Source organism: Rattus norvegicus, chromosome 15, assembly GCF_036323735.1.
Source record: "Rattus norvegicus strain BN/NHsdMcwi chromosome 15, GRCr8, whole genome shotgun sequence".
In the NCBI taxonomy this organism is placed as follows: Eukaryota; Metazoa; Chordata; class Mammalia; order Rodentia; family Muridae; genus Rattus; species Rattus norvegicus.
Window position 1 is genome coordinate 44,209,711 of NC_086033.1, and position 21,086 is coordinate 44,230,796.

At 39.1% G+C, this 21,086-nt stretch overlaps 1 protein-coding gene across 3 annotated transcripts; it reads right to left on the reverse strand.

Moving 5' to 3' along the window:
- Nucleotides 1-413: 413 nt before the first annotated feature.
- On the reverse strand, nt 414-21,075 carry Esco2 (establishment of sister chromatid cohesion N-acetyltransferase 2). Of its 3 annotated transcripts, none has more exons than XM_063274882.1 (11): nt 20,816-21,075; nt 16,601-16,678; nt 14,914-15,706; nt 13,473-13,560; nt 12,306-12,360; nt 11,033-11,159; nt 9,641-9,772; nt 6,536-6,625; nt 5,943-6,083; nt 3,512-3,672; nt 414-2,064 (listed from the first exon to the last, which is right to left on the reverse strand). In XM_063274882.1, exons 2-11 carry the CDS (start codon nt 16,666-16,668, stop codon nt 1,932-1,934), a joined length of 1,788 nt encoding a protein of 595 aa, XP_063130952.1. In that variant the 5' UTR covers nt 16,669-16,678; nt 20,816-21,075; the 3' UTR covers nt 414-1,931. The 3 variants fall into 3 exon arrangements, with proteins under 3 accessions (XP_063130952.1, XP_063130953.1, XP_003751543.1); XM_063274883.1 differs by lacking the exon at nt 20,816-21,075 and adding an exon at nt 19,468-20,547; XM_003751495.6 differs by lacking the exon at nt 20,816-21,075 and adding an exon at nt 17,845-19,440.
- Nucleotides 21,076-21,086: the final 11 nt, after the last annotated feature.

Genomic DNA, 21,086 nt, shown 5'->3' on the forward strand with positions numbered 1-21,086 from the left:
TGCAGTTACCAGAACTTACACCACCTGGTTTCACCATTTAGTTCTCTACCTTGGCAACAAATAGGAAGCATTAATTTCTAGAATTTCCTGGTAGGTTCCTCTTAGGAGTATACCAAACAGATCACTAATTAGCATATTGTTCATCTAAACAGTAGGAAAGTGACATCAAACTGAAAATTTACTTATGGAAAAATTGTTAAAGTGTGCACACAGGGACTCAGCCTTATCTGCTCCTTCTCTGATGTGTCATTTTAAATAGGTTTGCCCAAGTGACAGGTTCTACTTACTGGCCATAAAGCATGAATTGGCTCAAACATATACACTGGCACTTTGAGAGATATTCCCTGTAGACACCCCATTTTTCACATATCACTTTATATCACTGTACCTGTCACAATAAACCAGTACTGAAATGCAATTCAACTCCATACTTTATTCAGATGTACTGTTCAGTGACTTTTTCTGTTCCAAGATCCCATTCAAATGCCACACTTCAGGATGTCATGACCCTTTGACTAAATTTCAAACTTTTGTTTTTCATTGCTTTTGAGTCTTAGGGTATGGTGGTTATATATTTTGTACAACTGGGACTTGTCTTGAGGTTTAGTTCATGTTCACATGGAATTATACTTGAGAAAGGTAAATACCTTTCTGATGTAGCAAACCAAATCTCAACACAGTAGCACTGGCTGTTGCTATTGTCAGCAGGGTACCTGCTAGTGTGATGCTCATTTTCCTCCTTTCCATTGCTATACTCTAATGCGCAGTCTGCCTTAGGACTTAACTGTTGTCCACAATTCATTTTTTGGTATGGACTCAAATTATTACTATATGTGGTACTTGCAAAAGCCTGGCTATCTGACTTGGATCCTTGGAAGCTATGGTAGGGGAGAAGTAACTCCCAAGGGTTGTTCTCTAACTCCATGGAGGCACCTTGAAATGCATGCATGACACACATGCACACTAGCAATAATTAGAACAACTGTGATTGGCTTCTCACAAGTCACTGAACAATGGAATGGTAATAAAATATAATAAACATTTAAGATTTTGTGCAGAAAATAGCATTAAAATGTTATAATTTTAACACTTTCTCACTATTTTTGGAAGGATTACAGGCAAATTAGACTAAAGATGAACCAATTTTACAAACAATAATACAACCTAGAAACAAAAATTTCTTCCTTAATGTCTCATGCCAGGTATCAGTTAAATGACCTTTAACAATTAAAACCACTTGAATTTTTTGTTTTAGAAATGAGTATCAAATTCAGAAAATCTAAGGTGAACTTAGGTAAACTGAGTATTCCATAAGGTCATTACGTTCTTAGGTCCATTAGTCTGATTCATGACTTTCATTACCTACCAGCAATTTCATTTAATAAAATCAGATAACAATGCCAAATAGCCTTAATTAAATTTTATGATAAGCATGCTTTTGATTAATTTTCTAAGGGATTATGGAATTATTTTACCTAAGTAGATATGAATAATGATTTCTGCTATCTAAACCAGAAATTCAAAATACTTTTAAGTATTTTCAACTTAGCTGCTACAATATGCTCATAAAGTAGGATCACTACATAAGGAATTCCGGAATTGTCTCATGGCCTGTGTTTAGATTTGCCTCTACTGATGTAACATGAGACAACCACATGGTCTAAAAGTGAGTTCACGTGTTCCTTTTAAAGTGGCCCAGTTTTTGCGAAAGCTACCGTTCTGTGAAGTTTTTCAGAATTATGAACTCAAGAGTGTATATGAAGATCTTTTTTCCCTTTGAATCTCAAACAATTCTCAACAAATTATCTAACACATAAAGAAAAAACTTGTATGTACATGTGTACAGTCTTACAATTTTCATTCTGATACTAATTAGTTTTTATCTAGCTGAACTTTTCCACATAGTACCAGATTTGTGGTTACAATTGGTTTTAGCTATGAAAATTATATACAAGGAAATTAGGGGTGTTGCAATACTTGGTTGCAAATAATTTGCCATCTGGTGTTGGGTCAGAAAATGCAATTTCATTAATGCTGAGGAAACAGCCAAACATGAAGCAATTCCTACAGGGGGAAAAAAAAGAGAAAAGACCATTTATCAACTAAAATTTTGGATTTCAATTAAACATTAATACAACAATATAAGCAATTGGCTAAAACTATTATAACTATTATTTCTGGTAACAAAATGCCTTGGACTTAGAAATGATGTCTCATGACATCATCTCAGATGAGAAACTCAAAGGTCCAGAGTGAAAGGAATAAGAAAACCAAGAAACATAACCACTATGCAATGCGATCGTACATTAAAAACAAAAACTAGTGAAAGGTATTTGAAATGAGGAAAATGTGGCCCCGGGTTCGGTCCCCAGCTCCGAAAAAAAGAACCAAAAAAAAAAAAAAAGAAATGAGGAAAATGCAACCTGGACTACCAACTAGATAAAGATGATGTTGATGTTAAGTTTCTTGAACTTGACCATTCTGTAGTTATTTAAGAACATAAATGTAAGAAAAATAAATGGTGTGTTGGGGGTGATATAGAAGAAATGGCTCACTGGTTAGTAGTACATATGTACCTGTAGTAGTCTGAAAGAGAATGGCCTCATAGGCTCATATATTTGAAAACTCAGTCCCTAGTTGGTAGAACTATTTGGGAAGGATAAGGAGGTGTGACCTTGTTAGAGGAGGTGCATCATTAGGGACCAGTTTTGATTTTCAAAAGCCCATGCCATTTCCAGTTAGCTTTCTCTCAAATACTGCTCTAGGACTGTGCCTTCCAGCCTGCCTACTGATGTTATGGACGCTAACCTTCTGGAACCATGAGTCCCCAAAGTAAATGCTTTTATAAGTTGCCTTGGTCATACTGCTTTGTCACAGTAATGTCTGTAACTGAAATAGTTCTGCCCTTGCACAGGACTAGAGTTTGGTTCCCAGTACTCACATTTGGCTCACAATTACCTGTAACTCCAGCTCCAAATCTGTTATTTCCTTCTGGCCTTCAAACATTACAACCACATGGTTTATACCCACTACACATGTATACAAACACAGACTTAAATAAAAACAAAGAAAAAATGAGGGGGGAGCATAGTGGTGCATGTTTGCAATTCTAGCAATTGAAGTAGAAGGATCAGTAGTTCAAGGCTGAGGGATAATGAGACCCTATCCCAAACCATGAACCCCATCTTTAAAAAATAAAGGCAAGAAAGAAAGGAAGAGAAAGAAGAAAGAAGAAGGAAGGAAGGAAGGGAGAGGGAGGGAGAGAGAGAGAGAGAGAGAAACAAAGGAAGAAACAGAAAGAAAGAGGAAGGAAGGTATAAATTATACCTAAGCTTGGCATGGAATGTATATCACATATTTCCTTCTAATGTTAACATCTGCCTTAGTTTGACTTTGACAGTATTTATAAAGAAATGTTTCAGCAAGATTCTGTTTTGCTTGTGAGTCAAGGAAGGTTCTGGGAAAGCCAACAAGTCATTGTGCAAGGTCTAGAGCTATTCTGTCTCCTTACCTGACAGTGTCAACCAATCGTCTTGCAATGCGTTTTCTTCTTTTTAGTTTGAAGACCCAGATTCTACTTATTCCACAAATTGCAGGTTCTGGTACATCTGAACACCGCCAAGCTCTAGAACATTCTTTAGTGGTACTTGGTTCTGACAGGACACGAAAGGCCTGCAATGACACACAGAAGTGTCTACAGCTAAACACACAAGTTGACTTTTCTTTTAAAAAGCAAACAAAAACCCAAACTTTAAACAAAACCTGTTTACAGTTTATCTACAAAAAATATTGTGTTACTCTTTAAATAATATTTATTTATGCATGTATGTATGTGCACTTGTGTACTTGTGTCTGCAGGGTCAGAGAGGGTACTGGATCCCTGGAACTGGAGTAACCAATGGTCATGAATGCAGGTTGAAATTAAACTAGAAACCTTCAGTGTGGAAAAGCACACAACATGGGGAAAGACAACTTAGGAGAAAATATTTACAAATTGTATATGTCAGAGGTTAAAGTCCAAAATATACAAGAAATTCAACTGAATAGTAAGAAAATAACCCTCATTTTTAGATCTGAACAATGGTCCAACAAGATGGTTCAATAGGAAAAGCACTTGCTGTATAAAACTGACAACCTAAATTTTCTCCCCAGATCTCAGAAGAAGCAGAGAACCCCACACATGTCACACTCTCATACATCACGTAATAATACAATTTTGAAAGTGGGACAAGGGCCTGACTACACCTCTGGAAAAGGACCTACAAGTGTCTCACAGGTGTTTGAAGAAATATTTACTACTACTATAGACCAGGAAATGCAGATGGGAATAAGGAAGTATCCCAGCACCTTAGAATGGTTGTTATGTAAGAGCCAAAAGTCTTGGGCAAAATAGGGAACAAAGGGAACCCATGCACACAATCAGTAGTGGAAACAGTATGAAAGTTTCTCAAACACACCAAAATCAAAGTAACTAAAACTATATGACTCCGTGCACCCACTTCATGGTATGTCTCCATCAGAAAACATGGGAGGTTACAGATGTCTAGGAGGTTCACTGAAGCCTCACACAAAATCCAGGGCACAGAATTAACTTAAATGTCCATCATTGAATGAAATAAGATAGCTGAGGAAATTCTATTCAACTATAAAATGAATCTTGTCATCTGGGGCAAATGGATGGACCCATAGTACATGCCAATCAGCCATCACAAAATGGCAGATCTTGCACAATCTAACAAATACAGAATCTGAAATTTGTCAATGTTTCATTCTACCTAAGGCCTCCACAGGTTTATATGTTTAAATGTGTGTATACACACACACACACACACACACACACACACACACACGCATGTATATATGTATGTATAGGGTTATAGTTAAGCTGTAGGTAAGTCACACCTAATGGCACCTTGAAACATGTATGAGACTGAGGCAGAAAATCATAACTTCAAGGCCCACAGAATCAACTGCAGAGAATTTCAAAAAGTACAACCTGCTGTTTAAATCTATGGTGACATTATGAGTTAACTAAATCAAGACAGTTAACATTTTTAACACTATACATAGTTTCCCGTGAGGAAAACATTAAAGATGCAATTTCAACATTCTTCTTCCTCTTCCATTATTATTATTGTTGTTATTTATTATTACTTGGTTTTTTTAAGACAGGGTTTCCCTTGTATAGCCTTGGCTTTCCTGGAACTCGGTATTTAGACAATGCTAGCCTCGAACCACCTTCCTCTACTTCCCAAGTGCTGGGATCAAAGGTGTCCACACCACTGCCTGGCTAATAATTCACACACACACACACACACACACACACACACACACACACACACACACACACACACACACACGGGATTAGACCTTGCACCTTATGGATGTTGCCCAAATGTTTTACTGCCCTTGGGTTCTTTTGTTGTTAGTAAAGTGGTTTCTTGGTGTTCTTTCCAAGCACCGACTTTATTAAGGTGTGACCAACAAATGATTAAGGGATATCTGCTCTTTACTGGTAATGCTCAAACTGCTTTTCTCTGACTTTTAATAAGAAAACCATTTTCTAGAACAATGCTAATTAGTGTCTAAAGTAGATTGTAGTTGGGCATAGACACAGACCTTTAGTCCCAGACTCGGGAGGCAGAGGCAGGAAGACCTCTGAGTTCCAGGCTAGCCAGAGCTACAGAAGCTATCTTTACAATAAATAAATATTTTAAGTGAGGAATGAGTAATGATTATTTTGTTAAATACATCTATCTGCTGAGCTGCGATGTAATAACTTAGGTCTACAGATTCTTACATAAAATCTCTACATTTTTATACTTCTAGGTAGGGAAATGGCTACACAAAAACAGATTTTGCTAAGTACTAAATACAATTTCAATGAATGAATTTAATTACAGTCAAAGACATTTTAATAACATAAAAGACATACAACACACCTGTTTGATGGGTTCCGCAATTAAACATCCAACTACTCTCTTTTCATCAATAAAGAGGAAGGTTTTGGTTTTGTTTGGACACATGGGAACAACTTGCTGGAAGCCCAATTCCAGATCCACAAGTTCTTGGACATCCTCTACCTAACAGTGTTAAAAACCAGAAGTGAATTTCTTTTAAAAAAATCACAACAAAAACTAAAAATGTGTTATTCCCATGAAACATGATCACTATTATTTCTATTTTCTAAAATTATATTCCCTCATACTTATTTCAGAATTGATACACCCGGTACTTAGGGAAAAGGCTGTTTTTTAAAGAATGCTTTTAACAGACATTTAGAATCCTAACAGAGAGGAGTCAGAGCCCCAGGCAGATTTGCTTTAGCTTTGTCATCCCTGTTGGCAACATTCAACTCAGGAAAGAGAAGCAACATCAACAGAGAACACACACATCTGACCAGGATGCTGCACAAGCCAGGATGAACCCTTAAGCCTATGCAAGAAGGAAGGCTGTTGGCACACCAGGATAGCAGTTCACACTTCACTGAAGGTTTTCTTGAGAGAAGAAAGGAGAAAAACAATTGCACACATACCTTTTTGATGGCATAACTTGGATCACGTGGCAGGACCAACACAATCTTCCCATCCCAAAACTCTGCTACTATCCGTTCTCTTTTCCATCCCTGCGAAAGCAGGTAAAGGAGAAAACATTGCTGAATTATGAACAGAACACATAAAGTACTTTGGTTAGGAGATGACAGTCAAGTAATGAGTGACAAGAAAGGCAAGATGGAGGTTCTGGCCTTGACTAACCATGGTGTAAACCAGTGATTTTCATCCTGTGGGTCAAGAGCCTTTACATAAGACCATCAGAAACATCAAGATATTTAATATTTACATTCTGATCTGTAGCAGTAGCAAAGTTAGTTGGGAAGGAGCAACAAAAATAACCTGTAGGGAGTAGGTCTGGTGCTGTTATGTATTCACATGCTAAATTCTGTACCACAAGCTCTGGTTGTACCAAGACTAATGAATTTTCCCGTGCACCACCTTACCAGCTTTTGTTGTGCAAAGTCTGCTCCCCTACTTAAAGTTAATTGGTTAATAAAGGCCTGATTGGGCAGTAGGCAGAGAATGGCAGGACTTAAGGATGGAGTGAGGAGTCTGAAGCAAAACAAAAGAAAGAGAGAAAAGGAGAAAGGGAGGAGGCTGGCATGAGTACTTGGCCAGGAGGAACAGCAAGTAACAAGGGATATATGGCTGGGGTGTAGGTTAGAATAGTTCCAAACCTGCCCAATCTAGGTTTACAGCTAGTAATTAAATACTATGACTTTGTGTCTTTTATATGGCTTAACTAGAATTTATAATTGTTCCTACAATAATCTTATGATGGGGGGGGGGGGTCACCATAACACGAGGAACTAACTGTAATAGAGAGTCACAGTGACTATTCTCTCTGCAGTGAATGGTGCAGAGTACCCGCAGCTGTTCAAGGTCTGAGAACAAGGTACTGATGAATGTTTAGCTCCAACAGGACATTTATACCAATCCCACCAAGGCTCAGAGAACATTGCAGAGGAGAAAATATGAAGAGTGAGCAAGAAGCTGGGAAGCTATGAAGTGCCATCTTCTGGGTATGACACAGCAACTATATTTCTGAACTCATAGTTGTAGCCTGCATTGGACCTGAATAAGACCTGTTAAACTATCTGATGTAGGCAGCTAGGCATGCCGTAAGCCAAGTTTCAAAAAGTGGAAGATTATAGAGAGGAGGCTCAAATACTTTTTCCTTTCAGGAATTCTGCATAGGTCTGACCCTAGATCATGTTTGAATGTGAAATGTCTCCCACAAGTTAATGTATTTGAATACTTGACCCCCTACTGACAGTGCTGTCCGAGAAGGTTGTAGAAACAGAGCTTCACTGGAAGTTAGCTACTGGGGGGTAGGTCTTGAGGGTTAATAGCTGGATCCCATTTCCTGTTTACTCTGATTCCTGACCACAGTATGACCAGTTGGCCTCCTCCTGCTACCATCCCTGAAGCTGTATCTTCACCATAATGGGATGGTCTTGTCAACTAACACAGAATAAACCCTTCCTTCTTTAAGTTCTGCCAAGCAAGAACTTTGCACAGTAAGGAGAAAAGCACCTAACTAGCTCTACACAAAGGAATGCAAAAACTCTCTCTCAAAGATTCCACCTTCAGTGTCTCTGCCCACATCCCTCTAAATGTGCAGACCCTTACAGGGATGCAGTCCTGAAGAGTCTACTATTTGTGCTAAGTTATTTCTTTACTTCCATTGAAGTGGAAATTTCTGGTTCCTTTGGAGACACAGTTGTGTCTCCTGATGTTTTTCTGGAAGCGGTCTTCTGAGAGGATGTTTTTGCAGAAGCAGACATTTGGGAGGATGTTTTGCTAAGAACAGAACGTGGTATTTCTCTGGCGTGTGATGTTTTGTTAGAGCAGATGCTTGAGAGCACACATGATGTTTGGAAAGGATCGAAGTATAACCCAACAGACAGTGGACAATGCTGGATGGTATTGGAATGCCTTATTCTTTGCTGGTCATCACTGGTTGTGACTTCATAGAGAGAAATAGACCAACAAACTGGTGGTGTTTTGGCAGCAGGCTGATTGGCAGAGCCTTGCAGTTTCTTCTGGATTGATGTGCTATTGCTGATTTGTGCAAACTGAACTGCTGAAATCCTGACAACGCAGATTGGATTTCTTCCAAATAAATATTTTTAAATAGGTCCACATCCTCCTTTGCTCTATATTAACCTTTTTTCTATCCAGTATTCTGGTGGGTGGTGGACTAGACAGTAAGTTAAAGCATTTAAGAACCCTTATTAAAAGTGGGTTTTGAAAAATCTGATGATGAGCCTTCTCTATACATGTGCGGTGTGAAATGTATGCAATAGCACTGTCCTTACATTTTTAGCTCTATATTTGAAGAGTGTACATTCATCATTTTATCCCTCTAACCCCAATCTCCTGCAAAGTACAGAGGTTCGCTTAATACTGTACAGTGGATTGCTAAACCTGAAACAGCATTATATAACAACCTAACCTTTAAGTTTAGGTACAGCTTCACAGTAATGTTTGCCTGGCATATGTTAAGCACCTAGGTTTGATGCCTAGCACTGAAGGATAACAAGAAGCAGCCAACTTTTAATACCATGAACCTCAAGTATTTTTATTTTCTAGGTTTGTATATGTGCCAGCTAGATGAGGACATTATGTGTCCTGCTCTATCATTCTCTGCCTTATTTCCCTGAGACAAGGTCCTCACTGGATCTGTAACTATGTAGGCACTTAGCAGAACCCAGAATCCTTCTGCATACTCCCTCACAGCTGTGGGATTCCAGGCTCCTATGCAGCCACATCTGGTGCAACTAGCACTCTTACTCTCTGAACCTTTTCTACAGTCTGTTATATTTGTTTTCTTGAGACAAGGTCTCACTCTTACAGCCCAAACGGACAAGCTGGCTTGAAACTCATTATGTACCCAAGATCAAATCAGAACTCAAAATGATTCTTATGTCTCAATCTCTTCCTAAATGCTGGGATCACCAGCTAGCGTCTACTATAAGCAATGAAATATTTATGGATATATAGATCTTTCAACAATTATGGAACAAATGCCTTCATTCATATGGTTTTACTTTCAGAACAAACTGAAAGATTTCTTGACTCACCACATATTTAATTCCCTCCAGAAATCGGTGGTGATGTTGGAGATGTTGTATTTCATCTTCAGGGTTGGAAGCAGTATAGATCATGCCACAAGACTTACACATAGTCGTCCCAAAATGTTTCTGACCCGCGTCCTACAATGGAAGAACAAGCAAGCAAGCAAATAAGATCATAAACCCAAAGAACTGGGAGAATAATAGACCTTCTTTAGGAAGGACTCACACAAAAGACCAAGAAAAAGAAAAGGCCTCATTTCAAACAGAAGGGATAACATTCTGTATTAATCATAGTGTTTTTTGCCTTAAGTCGTCTAGAGTGTTAAATTCTTTATCTGTAAATGTTAAATTCTTTGCCTCAAGAGTTAAGGCTCTATGAATTCCACTCATAAAACATTGTTTTTAATGTCATTGAAAATACTAAATTCTGAATTGCTATTTAAGACAGTGATTGGCAGTTTTTCTGTGAAAAGGTAGAAGTAAATACTTTAGGCTTTTCAGACCCAGAGTGATCTGCACTGTTGTATTTGAATAAGGAATGTATTTGAATACTTGGTGCACAGTAGGTGGGGCTGTTTGTGGAGGTTACATACCTTTAGGAGGTGCAGCCTCCCTGGAGGAAGTCCATCACTGGGGGACAGGCTTTGCAAGTTTATAGTCTACTTCCTGCTGTTGTCGCTACTTCCTGTGTGTGGCTAAAATGTGACCAGCCAACTGTCCACCCTGGCTGCCGATTATGTTTTCCTTATCATTATGCCTTCCCTTCTGGAACCAGAGGCCAAAAGGAACTTCCTTCTGTAAGTCATGGTAGTTTATGTACCAACAAAACATTAACTAATATAGTTATGTATTCTTCAAAACTTCTAAAAGCCTGGCCTGGAGGCACAGGCTTATAATACAGCTGCCTCAAAGGCAACAGTAGAAAGATTAAGAGTTCAAGGCCACCTTGGGCAACTTAGTGAAATTCTTTCTCAAAATAAAAAGCCTCTGGGGTGCAATGTAGCTTAGCAGCAGAGCCTTGCCTGAGACCATCAGGCTCAATTCCTAGAACCAACCAACCACACAAAAAATGTTAACTATACTTTTCAACTCACAGACTACAGAACTGAATCCAGTCCACAACCACGGACTCCTCAACTTAGTTAATTTAATGTTGCTATTTCCACTGCATCTTTTATTGATCAAGAATTTTCTTACCTGGAAATAAGCCAGTCATAGCATCTACTCAAATACTAGCACTGCCCAAAACTATGAGCTCCATAGTCCTGACTAGCATTGAATGCTATCACAACAAAACTGGTAATTACAAACTTGGAAATCTACAACCCAAGATAACGATTCTGAAAGGCTGACTGCATGTGCTAGGTGTGGAAAGACCTTTGTTTTAAATTTACTCACAATAACAAGCTGGTCTTTTCCTCCTTTATTTGTATCTCTGAAATTAATATTTTTCTGTACATTTGTCTGTTTCAAGAAGTTAGTACATGCAGTGGATCCCACAGAAGACTGTTCTTCAGATGGAGACCTTGAAAGAGAAAGTAAGTAAATATGGGACGGTGCCAGAAATAATCACTTACTCAGAGGAACATAATGAGTAAATTCAGTGTCAAGACTCAAATCCAGATCTGACTTAGAGTCAAAGAACTTGCCTCTGTAGTATTAGACACACATATAGAGAATTACTTTGGAAGCTAAGTGAACTCGAAAAATGGACTTTTCTTTGCTCTGTCAGATCTTAGGACAATATCTACCCACTTAAGTACAAAGAAATTCCTAGGTAGATGTTAATGTTCAATCTTACAACCCAAAGCAACCATAGTCACAAGCATAATAGGCTCCAGGAACATTTTACTTGGGCACTTCCACAGGCTTGTGTATATATGTATACAAGTGCCCACATCAATGTACACACACACACACACACACACACACACACACACACACACACACACACACAACGTGCAGGGGACTAGGCCCAAAATTTCTTTTCTGAATACCTAGTCATTCAACAACAAATGAGTTAAAAAAAAAAACATTGTTCTTTTAGCAAGATGTTCAGACAATATAAAACTTAGACCCTCTACTTGTGTTTTCTACCTACCCACACCACTTCCCTATCATAGTACTTAGCTTCAGCCACAACTTAACGGCACTAAACTACTATTACTTCTCTGGTCACAAATTTTCCCACCTGTAAAATTAAAACTACTAGTACCTATAACATGATTATAAATTTTCATTAAGGTTTAGTTATTGTTAATAGTTCGTCATCTAGGGGAGGCAATAAAACCCAATGGGCTTTTGATTCAAATATGAATTCTATTCCTGGCCCCAGCACTAAGGACCTGATAAACTTTGTCATGGTGGTTAAATTCCTCAGTTTCCTCAGATGAGACGATTACAATTATAACAACCGTGTTTACCTTCTAGATTGTCTGAGGATCTTTAAGTGAAATAATAAACCAATTTCTACAGGCTAGGTACTATATAGTAATGTAACAATTTACTCAAGTCCATCTGTATAAACAAAGAAACTAATCTCACCTTCTATTCTCAATATTATTCTTACTTCCCCTTAGTGGTAAAGAAGAAAATAATGTAGCATTACATGAGAGAAAAAGAAACCTATAAATTAATAAAACTAGGACATCAAAGCAAAAATAACTCCTACCTTTTTGTGTTCGTTGAAGAAACACTGAAGATAGAATAGACAGACTCCGAAGAAACTGTTAGGGGGCAAAGTAGCAGAAGGTTGCATTACCGAATACATTCTGAGCTCTGACTCATAAGACTCTGAAGGTTAATAAGAACAAAAAGTTTACACTGCTTTACTTCAAGAGCCAACTATAATTAAGACAGTATAAACTGCCAAAAAGAGACAGGTAGGTCAGTGGAGCAAAGAGATCAGAAAATGACCCATACAAATAAAGCAATGATTTTGGCAGAGACAAAGGTAGTCTTTCATAAATGGTGCTAGAACTGGGCACCCAGTCAAAATGGATCACCAATCAAAATGTAAATTATGTGATGGTGGTGCTGGTGCAAGCCTTTAATCCCAGCACTTGGGAGACAAGTGGATCTCTGAGTTCAAGGGCAGCCTGGTTTACAAAAGAAACCCTGTCATAAAAGAAAAAAAAAAATAGGATAGAGATGAACTCAAGCTAAAACATGAGGAGAAAGACTCACAGGAACTGTGCTCTCCAAGGCACATCTGGGAGCAATAGCACTCTAGTAACAATCATACATAGACACTGCTCAGATCTTAATTTCTAAATACAATTCTCTACTAAAAGGAGTCAATGTTCCGTGGAGAAATTGATAATTTTGGGGCTAGACCAAGGGAAATGTTGAATGAGTCCATAGAAACTAATACAGTGCTCAAAAAAACAAAGATACGAGACATGCCAAAGTGAATTAAGCTGAAAATGATCCTCATGATCAAAACAGAATAATTTCAGCAATAAAAATATATTGGATTTAAATGCATAAAACAAGCATTTACTTATCCGTATCGACACATATCCGTGAGCTCATTGGCTTATTTAAGTGAAAGAATAAACAAGAGAGATAAATGTGAGAGGGTGTAACTCCCTAAGAGAATGTATGTAGGTAGGGTGTAGATGCCTCAGCAGACAAATCACCCAAGGTGGAGGCCTGATCCCAAGTTCAACCCATGGAATAAAAAAAAAAAAAAAAAAAAAAAAAAAGGCAACAGTTCTCCGGGGATAATCAGATGATAGACACAGTAATTTTTAAAAAGGCCCAGAAAATATTATATATGAAATCTCATTGATATGCACAAGTTGCTAGGCTAATTAATGCAAATTTTCTTACTTACTTGTCTTGTTCTCAAGTGACTTCTCTGAAGGAAAATTATGTTTACCAAGTTTACACTCCTTTGAAGAAACTACTGCACCTGAGGAATTCTAACAATAATAAACAGGTTAATAGAAATGAAGAAAATCCCTAATCCTTAGTTGTATTCCCTTCGAATGAACAAATCTAAACACAGTATAGAATGACTCATCAAGTTTTCCATCTATCTTTTCGGAAATTTCCCCTGCATTCATTGAATATGGTTCATCTTTTAAATGTGAGAGAAAAGACATAGACTGCAATACTTATAAAAACGCATGTTTCAAGGGTTGGAGAGATAGCACAGTGGTTAAGAAAGTTCTGGCTACTCTTCTAGCCAGGTTTGGTTCTCAGCACCTACTTAGTGGTTCAACTGTCTCTATAGCTCCAGTTCCAGGAAGTCCAGTTCCCTTTTTAGCCTGAGGGCACTACTCACACATGCGCTCGTGCGTGCACACACCTTTAGACAGGCAAAACACTCATACACATTAAAGCTGATAATAAGCTTTTCGGTTCTTTTTTTTTTTTTTTTTTTTTTTTTTTCGGAGCTGGGGACCGAACCCAGGGCCTTGCGCTTCCTAGGCAAGCGCTCTACCACTGAGCTAAATCCCCAGCCCCGATAATAAGCTTTTAAAGAAAATATATGCTTCCAGATGAAGATGATGTAAAGAAAATTATATACTGTTCTTTCATTAATGAAGTTAACTTTTAAAAGTTAGCAAAACTGGAAAAAAATAACAAACTTTCTCTTAAACTAGTAAGGGAAACGAGTTTTCATCATGGACTAGAGATTGCTAAAGTTTTAGGTTGCTAAAGTTCTTGCTGTGCAGTATGAGGACCTGAGTTGGACCCCAGCATCAGTTTGTGCTTGTAATCCCTGGGCCAGGGAAGGAAAGACAGGCAGCATATATAGTTGGAGCTTGGGCTAATAAGCTCCATAGAGCCCATCTCAAAAAAAATCCAAGGTGGATAGATAACTGAGAAACATTTGCCATTGACCTCTCTCAGACTCCTGTGTATGCGTGTGTGTGTGTGTGTGTGTGTGTGTGTGTGTGTGTGTGTGTGTGTGCGCGCATGTGCACAAATGCAAACATACACAGAATAGTAACCACATTCTGAAAGCCATTTGAGGGAGTTTTGTCCACAACAGTTCCAACTTTTTAGTAGTAGCAGATAAACTACAAAGCAAAGTAGAATACTTCCTGCTGACATTCCAGAACATACTACCTAAAGTCAAAGGAAAGTTCACTTTTTTTTCTACCCATCTTTAACTTTATATTTTCTGGTTTTATAAAGGTGGCCCTCCAAACTATAAAAAAAATCAAATTTCACTCACTTATCTGATCTACATAAATTATATACACATAATTTATATCTAAGCATTATTAAATCACCAGCTATTATTAAATGGTATTTGGCTTTACCTTTCCCAGTTTCTCTTCACTTTCACTTCTTGCGTCTAGTAGCTCAACATTTGATTTCTCTCCCACTAACAAGGACTTTGGGACTTGCTTTGCCTCAAGGGCATCTTCAGTGACCTCTGGTTCATTTTTCTGCAAAAGTATTGGTAATGGCTTATCTTCTAGAGGTGACTTTTTAAGAAAGTTTCTTTTTCTAACAAAAAATGCTGCTCCACCTTGGAGTGTAACTCGTGGTCTTATTTTCTGGCTTAGAACCCGAGGAGGAGAATTTGGAGGATTTTCTGGGGGAAAACAACTGTTCTCTTTGTCCACAACTGGCTTATAGGTCACTTGACTTGGCTTGGAATTTTTCAGGTTTCTTGATATAGACTTGACGTGCTTGTAATTTGGTTGATGATTAGCAGTTAAACTCTTCTGCCTTTTTTTATTCTTGGTACAGACTGGTTTTCTCTGAATTTTTTCTGTCACACTGGGAAAAGGTTTATCTTCATTTTTAGTTGCTAGACAAATAGATTTACACTCTCTTATCAACTTCCTCTCCAGTGGATTGAGGTAGTGCTTATTTTTATTGTAGAAAGATACAGTAGACACAACTGGTTTAAATAACGAGCTGTGGTTTGCAAATGACAACATATTATTTTCAGTTGTTTTGAGTGGACTTGAAGAGAAATGTCGTTGGTGGGAGCATGGCTTTTCTTCCTTTTGAACACTGCTTTGACAATTATGTTTCTTATTAGGTGATGAATATAGATTTTCAGCAAATCTTAGTTTGCTTGATGAAATATCTGTTAATAGGCTACAAAATGGAAAGAAGGAAAGCTCTTTGGTAAGTTTGTGGTTCTTTTTCAAAATTCATTTAGATCTACTAGTAAACTTCTCCCTACTAGTCATTCAAAAAACATCCCTCTCCATTGTTTGACATATTATGTATTAGTTTAACAGGATCCTTAAAAAAATACATTCATAAGCTGGACAAGGTGATACACACCTTTAACCCTAGCACTTTGGAGGCAGAGGAAGGAGGGATCTCTGTGAGTTGGAGGCCAGCCTGATCTATATGGAGTTCAGGACAGTCAAGATTACACAGAGAGACACCGTCTCAAAAAACTAGCAGATAACATTCATAAAAGCAAATAGTGCTTACAAAGAAACTTTAATATACAAGTAAGTGTATTTCAAAATCGATTTCTCTGTCTAGGCTATATAAAAATTATTCCACACTAGGTCTGGGCATGGTGGCACTTACCTTTAATCCCAACACTTAGGAGGCAAAGGCAGGAAGATCTCGATTAGCTTGAGGCTAACCTGATAAAAATAGTTAAGACTGTTTCAAATAAAACAAAACGCCAAAGGGGTAGAGGGATGGCTCAGGTGATAAAAGCACTGGCTGTTCTTCCAGAGGACCCAGGTCTGATTCCCTGCACAGTCTGTAACTTCAATGAGCATTGCACACATGTGGTACACAGACATAAATACAAACAAAACATCCACAAGCCTCAAATAAGTTTTAAAAGCTTCTTATGTACAAATTATTCTCCATGTATTTTCCCAATTAGTCACTAAAATAACTCTGATAAATTTTCTGTAATAGAAATATTTCTATTATATTTCTGTAATATTAGAAAATCCAGTCTCTGGCAAAACTGGATTTTTCTTCTTAAAGAGTTCATATGCATAGGTTAAGGCTTACCTATCATCATTATCAGCCTTCAGTGTATGTCGCTTCCTCTTCCTTGGAGTAAAAGTTGCCATCATCATAACTAAATTCCTAATGGCAATAAAGGTCAGTTATAATAATCAAAGTCATCAAGTGGATAGAAAACGTACTATGTCAAAATTGTATTTTAAAACTCTGGATTACAAATAAATACCCAAAGGAAAACTTGTTTTTGAGATAGTGCTTCACATAGCAGAAGTTAGCTTCAAATTCAAACTCACTCAGTCGATCGCCTGAAGTTTTGAGCTTTCCAGGACTGGAATTACAAGCTAAGCCACCAGGCCTGGTTCCAAGAAACAGGTTAAGAAAAAAAACAACCAAGCAACTAACCACAAAAAAACAAAACAAGACAAAACAAACCTATTAGGGTTCGAGGATGCTAATGGGAGGCTGAGGCAAAGGGATCCTGAGTTTGAGGCCAGCTGTGATACTGGGGTCTCAAAAAAAAAAGAAGTAAAGCAGTAAATTATTTTAATAGAGACTTAAACAGTGATAAGAGAAGGGAAGGCGAGTGGGTTGGGGAAATCCTGCACCACAGTAGATGAGAGCAGGGAAAGTAAGGATGTGTTTCTAGCTGAGAGGTATTCCACTAACAAGGCCAGGTGGACCCTAATTAGGCGTACACTTTCCTTTAGTTAAACTAATCACATCAAGTTTGAGCACTCCTAGTAGGCCTTCTTTGGCACTGCCCTCCTTCCACACTGCCAGTTGATGAATGCTCCTGTCTCCAGCTTCCCTCGAACACTATGCCTCCTCCATATTCCACTCAGCACACTTTCTGACTAACCAACCATCTTCACAGCCTGCACGTTCAGTGAAGGCAGAGCCTGTTCGGACTCTTCCTGGAAATCTGAGCAAGGTAATGTGGGAAGGTCAGTCCCCCCCACAGGTTCCAGCTGGGCTCCCTCACAAGAGCTTCCTTATTTACAAACGACCCCTTCCTCATTAGGGAGCTGCTAAGGAGATACAGCAGACAAGCCTCGTCCCTAAGGGAGATAACTCTAGAATGTTCTTTCCTTCCTTTCCCCTTCCTTCGGATAGGGTATGTCAGTCACACAGAATTCCACAAGCGCGACCTCTAAGCCAAACAGAAACTCTACCGGCATCAGAGAAGACCTCTCCTGGCTGCGTGAGAGAGCTGGCACCCAGAGCACGAACCCCGCGTGAGGAGCAGACAGCGTGCGCCCACATTCAAGGCCCTTGCCCCATGACGCTACCTTCGTTCCTCAGTCTCCCTTTGGACCCGCGTCCACTCCTGCGAGGGACCTACGGAAAGATACCTCAGCACCTCAGCAAGCGAACAAATCTGCTCACAGGAGCCCGGCGCCCTGCCAGTGCGTTCAAATTCACGCGCGCTACTTGAGATCAACGCTACTGCGTTCTGATTCGTCGCTGCTCAGCGCTTCCTAGAGCCTGCGCCGTGATTGGCTTCTAGCCAGTCATTGCCCCGCCCTTCGGCGAGGTGGTCTCCAAGATTCTCCCGCCCTTGAGAGGCAAAGCTGGTCCCGGGGAGGGAAGGGAGGGGGGGGGACAGAAGGAAGCCACGCCTCCTGAAATCCGGCAACAACTTCTGGCTTCAGACCGCCACCCTGTGAAAGTGCATTCTGGGAATTGTAGTTTGTGGATCAGCTGAATGCGAATAAAAGTCTGAGGCACTTTAGTGTTTGCAGTTAACATAAAGTGACATCTCCTAGACACTGGAGGCTTTTATTTTTCATATTTGAAACCCTATTGTTGATTTTGCATTTTAGAAAAAACGGTGAAATTTTAGGTTTATGTGGGTGCTAGGCATTGAGCGCAGGTTTTCTGTAAGAGTAGTATGTGTTCCAGGTTGGGGATTTAGCTCAGCAGTGGGGCGCTCACCTAGCAAGCACAAGGCCTTGAGATCGGTCCTCAGCTCCGGGGGGTAAAAAAAAAAAAAGACAAAATAACAAAGAGTAGTACGTGTTCTTAATAGCTGAGCCCAATCTCTTGGATGCTTAACATATTTTGTTTCTCGTTCTTCTTTTTTTTCCTTTCTTTTTTTCGGAGCTGGGGACCGAACCCAGGGCCTTGCGCTTGCTAGGCAAGCACTCTACCACTGAGCTAAATCCCCAACCCCGTTTCTCATTTTCCTTACACAATCTGTGAAGATTGTACTATTATTTCTCCTTTACAGAGAATGAAAATGAAGGCCTGAACATAAACACTATAGGGAAGGCCTGTGACACTCCAACTTCACTGCATTTATCAAGTGTCTTTTGGCAAGCAGAAATGTTCTTAAAATAGTCATAGGCTTTTAAGGAGTTATCACTGTCTAGTTCTAAAAAGTTTAAGTGATATCCTTCTTCATAGAACAAAGCTTGCTGGAATGAATTGACAAATGACTAACAGATATTATTGGCTACTTTCAGGGTTCATGAATCAGTCAGCTTCTGTGTTAGAAGCCAGAATAAAGGTTTCCAGTTGGCAATGGTAGAACAGTATGTTTTGTTGAGGGTGATGTCTTTTTTTTTCTTTTCTCTTTTTTTTTTTTTCTTCTTTTTTTCGGAACTGGGGACCGAACCCAGGGCCTTGCGCTTGTTAGGCAAGCGCTCTATCGCTGAGCTAAATCCCCCACCCGAGGGTGATGTCTTTAAAACCAAGGCCTCGCTACACCATACTCCACTACAACTCTAGAATCTGTTTTAGAATTCTGACTGTAATATGGCCCAGACCCTAACAGAACTGACTCCATGATGAAAGTGTCAATTAGTCTATAAAACTAAGCCAGCACATAGACAGCACCACCTGTCATAATGAAAACAAAGACCTAATCCATCAGAGTCCATAGTTCTGGGAAAGTCTCTAAATGTACTAACCTTGCATTTTGGCTTCTGTAGTTCCGCTTCTGCAGTTCTTAACTGAAGAATGCCAACCCAGAACAGTGTGTGTGTGTGTGTGTGTGTGTGTGTGTGTGTGTGTGTGTGTGCTCTTAGAAGATCACCAGGAGACCCAGAATAATAGGTTTTGTAAAGTAGAAGAACCAGAACAATAGGGGAAACTGGTTAGGAAGAGACTATGACTAGTTTCTTCTTTTGAAAGAGTTAAAGCCGGAGCTGGAGAGATGGCTCAGTGGTTAAGAGCACTGACTGCTCTCCCAGAGGTCCTGAGTTCAATTCCCAGCAACCACATCGTGGCTCACAACCATCTGTAATGGGATCTGACTCTCTCTTCTGGTCTCTGAAGAGAGTGATGGTGTACTCACATACATAAAATAAATAAACCTTAAAAAAAAAAAAAAAAAGAGGGCTGGAGAGATGGCTCAGCGATTAAGAGCACTGACTGCTCTTCCAGAGGTCCTGAGTTCAAATCCCAGCAACCACATGGTGGCTCACAACCATCTGTAATGGGATGCTCTCTTCTCAAGTGTCTGAAGAGAACTACAGTGTTCATATAAATAAAATAAATAAATCTTTAAAAAAAAAAAAGAGTTAAAACCAAGGAAGGGGATTTTTTTTTTTTTATCTTGCAGGTTCTACTTGACCAGAATTTCCTGTTTTATGAAAGACTAGGCTCTCAAGGGATGGCAAAACTCCTTTTTTGTAGCACTTTTGTATGGTCTGACTTTTGGGACTGGTTGAGGGATGGGGTCCAAAATAGACTCTCATAATTTTTATCAGAAATAAGAAAAACTACCAAGTCAAACCTAGGTGCTGTGGGAACATTTTGTAAATTTATAGCAAGAGTTCTGAACTCAGAAGTTTGTTATTTGTTCAGTCTTGTAGGTAATAAGGGGCAGACATTAGATTTAAAGGAACAATAGTCTTGAGTCCAAATCCCAATAGGCATCCTACCTTTGGGAAGTAACAGTAACAATTCATCTGAGAACCTTCTATATTCTGCCCTTGATGTAATTTAGTTAATTGTGACAGGGCAAGGCAGTGCAGCACTTCTTCAGTCTTGTATTCTTACTGAGACCATCTCAGGTTTAAATATGGTTTGATGGTAATTACCCAGCTCTATTCTGACTTGTTTGGTCAAGCCAGCAGCAACAAAACCCTCACCTATGTCAAGTAGTGGGAGAATGCCTTCATTTAAAATTGCTTCTTACTGAGTGCCTCCTGAGGAAATGGGTACAGGGACCCTTAACCATACATGAAAAAGGCAAGTTCTGTATTCACAGAGCCCACATTGGGTTGAGTGGGAAGACAGATAAAAAACAATTACCAGGGCCGGCGAGATGGCTCAGCGGTTAAGAGCTCTGAGGTTCTGAGGTTCCAGAGATCCTGAGTTCAATTCCCAGCAACCACATGGTGGCTTACAACCATCTGTAATGGGATTCGATGCCCTCTTCTGATGTGTCCGAAGCTACAGTGTACTGATATAAACAAAAATACAAAATTTTTTTAAAAGCAATGACCAACTCTCATTCCCACTTAGTAGAGCCTCTGAAAATAAAGTCTGCTCATAGCAGTTATGGCTTCAAACAAGATGTATT